Here is a 7,061-nt window from a genome sequence, read left to right as displayed (position 1 = left end):
AACCTTTTTTCTTTCAAGAATGACTTTAAATTGTAACATGAAACTACATTAATTTATCCTAAGTAGCTATAAATTTGTAACATTATAAATCTATTTATAATAAATGTTATTGTTTTATTGCCCTTTGAACCATGTCTAACTACTATCCGTGCCATTATAAGTTGTAAATCACTCGAAGAACGTGCAACTCACGGTACGCTATTGAATTACATTACCCACGAGCTGCTCGCGTGCATACCTCATGAACCATTTTGATTATATTCTTATTATTACTTATTTTACCTAATCTAGTCTTAATTAATGTAAAAAGATCCATATTTTTAGATTTTAGATACTTTTACAATAATAAATAAATAATAAATGTGAAAAACAAGAAATAAAGTACTTACCTAATCTTTTTTTCTTGCAGTCAGGTTTTGAAGAGAGTTAACCCTAATTTTTTTATACTATAGATAGTGACACACTTAATAATTTTTATTTAATTAAATAATGAACCAAAGAATACAGACTAATAACATGCAAAAAGGAGACAAATTCACTTTCCTCTCAAAATTTTCTTGGCTTTCTAATTGTGCGACAAGAGTTGTTACAAATTCATCCAAACTAGTCGTTAACTTTCTCACAGGAAAGATGTTGGTACTCTGAGTAAAATTGACATCTAAGTGTTCAGAATACAATGTTATACAGTACGTCATTTGATACATGAAAACCTTGACTTTCTATTGGTTATAGGTAATATATAATGAAACGTAAGAAGGAACTATCAACGATTTGTGAAAGAGAGGATGTAAAAGGTGGGTGTGGCAAGAGGGTCTGATTTTCTATTCAATAGCTCTGTAACCAAACAAAATACAAGACTAAAAATTATGGTTTGTCTGAACAATAACTATTTTATAAAGAGTAATTTATGTTTAGTTTTGTACATTTTCGAGGGGTGATGGATAAAATAGGGATGATGACATGCTAAGAGAAAATGTGTCAAGTGGGTCACACTAGTGGAAATTCAGGATTTTTTTTTATTATTCCCTTGTAATATTAAGAGCTTAAAACTTATATACTATTAAAATATGATTATTTAAAAAAAAATATTATTAATATTAAATATTATATTAAAAAATTATTACCTAAGATTTTATGCTATTCTAATTGGTATAACATAAACAAAAAGTAGTTTAATAAAATTTTGAATGTAAGACACTAAAACTTTGTGTTATGTGCAGTAATGGATACTTGGGGCAATAGGGTTAAAGAAACCTTAAAGAAAAATTTTATTATTTTGTTTTATTCTCTTGTGCTCTGTAAGTTCAGAAAATGTTAAATTTGTGTCTTTGTAGTTTGAACAGTTCTTGACTCACACTAACCTTCCACATACAGAAAGAATCTAGGTTAATTGCTCTGTTTACATATTCTTCTTTCAAGTTCAATAGAGCACATTCAGAGAAAGAAGAAATAACCTTCTCCAAACTATTGACAAATGCCACGCACAGTTTGTACATTTAGAGTTGCGATTTCTCAGCCAATTATACTTGGTTGTAACCAATGGGAAGAGTAATTTTTGAAGTATGTTCTCACAACTGTTATTATAAAATTGGCACGAAGAATTATATAGTCAAACCGTTCTTAGTATTGTTGCTGCTTTGTCCCTGCTATTTTAGCATTATTTCTCACCTTGAAATATGTTAGTTAGTTAGAAAGTTGCATTGTATTCAGGTTTCAATTTTATATTTTACTTAATTATGTGTTATTTATGTTTTAAGATGCATATTTGAAAGGTTTAATAATTTTCTTTATATGAGCCAATATGTGTTTAATTCACAAGGGATAGTGTAATACATGAATGCCACCAAGTTCTCCCGAGAGCTAAAGTTTCTCTGCCCACTATAGAGTAATACTGGATGGGGACACCCACTGACGTGTGTTGTAATAAATAACAGTGCTAAAGGACAGGAAAGGATAATAAATAATTGAAATAAATTATATGTGAAAATGTAAAGACAAGGAAAAAAAGATGCTTTAAGATTATTTCACGAAATCTTAAAAGGTATATAAATTTTCCTTTGTCTTAATTTTAAACATTTGATTGTAATGTACTATAGACTATATAGTATAAGCTGATGATAATAGCTACAGTTAGTAATGTCATAGAGAAAGTGGAAATATATATATAATCAATTAACTTAAATTAAAAAGAACCTTTGATATTCACTTTGGAGGTTCTAGGGGTTATGCAAATGAAATCTCAAACCTATAAGTTGAAAAAAGTTTTTTTTTTATACTTGTGTTGTTTTGTTACTTACACAAGAGGTTACTTGGGTACACTTCCATAAAATTAAGAGTTAGAAGGATGTTATCTGGCCTAAGTGATATTCCCACATGCTCGTGAACAGCAAAATGTCATGCAGTCACCACATGTATTTATAGACAATCTAAGATTAAAAAGGTTGTCTACCTACATTTCAATCTAAAAGACAGTTTGAAAATGATTTTCAGTTTGGCCTGTGGATAGAGCATTCTTATTAAAAACTTAAGTTGTTTAGAAAGTACAATACTTTGTTGTCCTAGGTATGGAATAGTCAATGAAACTGGGCATTTATCTACTGTGAACATTTTTATGGGAGTTTTAAATACTTTGTTTAGAAATATTCTGGTTAGGCTTTCAATAATTTTCTAATGGTATCCATTATGCAATAATATTTCCAGGAAAAACAAATTTTAAGAGTGTAAAATTAAATAATTTGAAAAGATCTTAAATATTGTTTGTTAGCATTAACAAAAGATAAAACATATTTTGTAGCAACTACAAGAAACAGGAAAGAAAAAAAAATGCCTTTTGGTAACAACATGAAGAAAACAATAAATGATAAACCATATCATGTAACTAATGTAAGAAAGAAAGAAAAAAGTTTGTTTAGAAACAACATGAAGAAAGCAACGAATGATAAACTGTATCATGTAACAATTACCAGAAAGAGACAAACTACTTTTTGGTAACTCCAGAAAACAACAATGATAAACTATATCTTGTAACAATTACCAGAAAAAGAATAGAGAAAAGTTCTTTTTCAGTAATAATGTGATGAAAGCAACAATGATAAACCATCTATTTAAACAACTACCATTATTTTTTGTAACAATATTGAGAATTACCTGTGCATCCCAGATCACATCATCTTCCCAACTACCATATACTAACTCTTCATTCTCTACGGGAAATATTGAGTAACCAGTATCTTCCCTCTCTTCAGATCCATCTACTTCTGAATCCAAACACACACAAATACAAAAGTTATAACTATTTCATCCTTCAAGTTCTTCTAAATCTTTACTAACTGAAACATAAACTTTAAGAAAATATACTAAAGAAACAATTTTACTTTATTTAGGTATGTTAATGTGCCAACAAAACACAAAATATCAGTTAAGTTATATGCAGTCTGTTGTAACAAAAATTTGTAAAAAAAGAAATTACATGAAAGAAGCAATGTAATTAATTTATTCTATTTTCTTTGGGCCCAAAAGCATATAATTAGTATATATATATGTATGTACAAAAAAGTAACTAGTAGAACATCCATGCAACTCTGAAGTCAAACTACAAGTATAATCCAACACAAGGAACATTGCACAAAGATACACTATAAGATAATATCTTTTCTTGAGAGACAGAGGGGTCTACATGCTTTTTGATGCATTCTAGGCCACTATGGTGCACTAGATAATCACATTTTTTTATTGCTAGGAAGATCAATAAAAACTGGAATTTTGTTACATTAATTCACATTCCAGTGATCAAAATTACAGATCAGTTAACATACAAACTGCTAAGATGATCAGTACCCATTAGAATTTTGTCACTTCATGTTTCAGTGATCAGAAGCACAGATCAGTTAATATAAAAACTGGTCATTTCAAGAAGCTTGATTTTTACTTTTTTCATGGCAATATTGAAAACAATCAAGGAAATACATTTAAAATAAAGGAAACTGGACTGACTTATGTTATGAGAAAATAATATTCTGTGTAAAACAAAATGTAGAAGCTATTTTTATAGGTAAATAAACTCTTTTCATGTATGGAAAAAGTTTAAAAAATTAACTATGCTTACTATTGAAGTTTTGTTGATTTCCTTTGATTGAACTTTTAGAACTTGATTGAGATCCTTGTTTCTGGGTTGTACCACTACCAGCAGAACTTGTCACATTCTTGGCTATGGAATGAACATCTTAGGTTATAAATATATATTCACACTAAAGTAAAGCCAACATTTTTAGTCCCGTATAAAATAAGTAAACTGGCAATACTGCATTGATATTATGTTGTAGGTACAGAGAGAGATGCATACTACCAACACAATTTTAACTAATTTTTCCTAAAATTATCTACTTTTGGTGAAAAAGCCAAATGAATAAGTAGTAAGTTGATTTCCCTTGACTACCTAAGTTTCAGTGTCCTCTACAACAAGCCTACTAATGGCAAAAAATTTGAAACGGAAATTAGCAAATATAGACCAAACATATATTCATATATTAAGATATTGTTTTCTACTTCAACCAAGGCTATAATTATCTTCTACCATGTTAAACAAAAAAGCTAACCAATAGCCTTTATATACTCTAAAATGATCTGTAAAACAATGACCATCTACTAACCAATAGCCTTTATATACTCTAAAATGATCTGTAAAACAATGACCATCTACTAACCAATAGCCTTTATATACTCTAAAATGATCTGTAAAACAATGACCATCTACTAACCAGTAGCCTTTATATACTCTAGAATGATCTGTAAAACAATGACCATCTACTAACCAATAGCCTTTATATACTCTAAAATGATTTGTAAAACAATGACCATCTACTAACCAGCAGCCTTTATATACTCTAAAATGATCTGTAAAACAATGACCATCTACTAACCAGTAGCCTTTATATACTCTAAAATGATCTGTAAAACAATGACCATCTACTAACCAGTAGCCTTTGAATACTTTACTATGATCTGTAAAACAACAACCATCTATTAACCAGTAGCCTTTATATACTCTAAAATGATCTGTAAAACAATAACCATCTACTAACCAGTAGCCTTTGAATACTTTACAACGATCTGTAAAACAACGACCATCTACTAACCAGTAGCCTTTGAATACTTTACAATGATCAGTAAAACAAAAACCATCTACTAACCAATAGCCTTTATATACTCTAAAATGATCTGTAAAACAACGACCATCTACTAACCAGTAGCCTTTGAATACTTCACAATGATTAGTAAAACAACGACCATCTACTAACCAATAGCCTTTATATAATCTAAAATGATCTGTAAAACAACGACCATCTACTAACCAGTAGCCTTTGTATACTCTAAAATGATCTGTAAAACAATGACCATCTACTAACCAATAGCCTTTATATACTCTAAAATGATCTGTAAAACAATGACCATCTACTAACCAGTAGCCTTTGAATACTTTGAAGTATGCATAGGCTAATCATTACTAATGGTCCTTGTTTTACATATCATTGTGAAGTATACAAAGGCTGCTGGTTACTAGATGGATGTTGGTTTACATATCATTGTGAAGTTTAGAAAGGCTACTGTTTAGTAATGGTTGTTATTTTATGTATTGTTTTGAAGTATGCAAAGGCTACTGGTTAGTAGATGGTCGTTGTTTTACAGATCATTGTGAAGTATACAAAGGCTACTGGTTAGTAGATGGTCGTTGTTTTACTGATCATTGTGAAGTATTCAAAGGCTACCTGTTAGTAGATGGTCGATGTTTTACATATCATTGTACAATGATATGTAAAACAATGACTATTAGTAATCAGCAGTCATTCTTTACTTCACAATATGTAAAACAACAACCATTAGTAACCAGAAGCTTTTGTATACTTCATAATATATAAAATAACAACCATTTACTATCCAGTAGCCTTTGAATACTTCACAATGATATGTAAAACAACAACCATTACTAACCTCTAGCCTTTGTGTAGATCACAATGATATGTAAAACAATGACCATCTACTAACCAGTAGCCTTTGTATACTTTACAATGATATGTGAAATGACAACCATCTAGTAACCAACAGCATTTGTATATTTCACAATGATATGTAAAGTGACAACCATCTAATAACTGGCAGCCTTTGTATACTTCCCAATGTTAAATTTCACTATAAATTAACCTCAGTTCACAACAGTACACACTTTGGTTAGAATTTATATTGTTGTATCATTGTAAAGATTTAGTTTCATTTTCTTCTACAGTCACTGTGTGATGGTTATTATAAAGCAATAGGTATAGTGAGCTGAATGACTCCACTGAAAGCATAATGATGAGAAAGAACACTTTAAGAAAACTTACTCTGTTGGCTAAATGCTGAAGCTGTCCTGTTGGAGTTTGATGGGACCCATCCTGCTGCATTATTTTTACTATTAATTTTGGCCATAACCTAGAAAAGTAAAATACTCTCATACTCCAGTGGAAACATTATAATCACAGTGACAAGTTACAAACAGCAATTCTGCAATAAGATAGTAAATTTAGTCTTGTGTTTTAAAAATTTTCTCCTGGCTCCTGTAATAATTCAATCATATTTATACTTTTCTTAAATTGTCCTTTAAAAAGATATTCACTTTTAGCCAAGTTGCAGTTTTAAACAACTTGTATAAAAATGCTAATTATTTCCGCACCAATCCACTAGTTCACCAGTCATCATGATGCTAATTACAGGTGCTATAATTAAACTGTAAACAATATAAAGTGCAAAAAACTTGCCAGCCAAAAAATAAAGCCTCATCACAATATACTACTCATAACTCTATAGATCCAACTGAAAGTGAAATACGTACCCAGTCAAAGAGTCAATACCTCATGTATCACTTCATCTATGTACAATAATCCCTAAAGTAGTAATGCCTCATGCATCAATTCATCTATGTACAATAATCCCTAAAGTAGTAATGCCTCATGCATCACTTCATCTATGTACAATAATCCCTAAAGTAGTAATGCCTCATGCATCACTTCATCTATGTACAATAATCC

The 7,061-nt window shown here is 30.1% G+C and overlaps 1 protein-coding gene across 3 annotated transcripts in view; it reads right to left on the bottom strand.

Moving 5' to 3' along the window:
• LOC106467941 (transcription initiation factor TFIID subunit 1-like) overlaps nt 1–7,061 on the bottom strand; it is a 99,490-nt gene that overhangs the window by 71,525 nt on the left and 20,904 nt on the right. For 2 of the 3 annotated variants that reach the window (XM_013928327.2, XM_022396172.1), the window contains exons 6-8: nt 6,378–6,465; nt 4,106–4,207; nt 3,148–3,257 (exon numbers count right to left, since the gene is read on the bottom strand). In XM_013928327.2, the coding sequence (XP_013783781.1) occupies nt 3,148–3,257; nt 4,106–4,207; nt 6,378–6,465 (300 nt within the window). The remainder of the gene's footprint in view (nt 1–3,147; nt 3,258–4,105; nt 4,208–6,377; nt 6,466–7,061) is intronic. The other variant, XM_022396171.1, reaches the window with a different exon arrangement.

Source organism: Limulus polyphemus, unplaced genomic scaffold, assembly GCF_000517525.1.
Source record: "Limulus polyphemus unplaced genomic scaffold, Limulus_polyphemus-2.1.2 Scaffold2805, whole genome shotgun sequence".
NCBI classification, from domain to species: Eukaryota; Metazoa; Arthropoda; class Merostomata; order Xiphosura; family Limulidae; genus Limulus; species Limulus polyphemus.
Note: the sequence above shows the minus strand (reverse complement) of the source record. Positions and strands in the feature narration are given on the sequence as shown.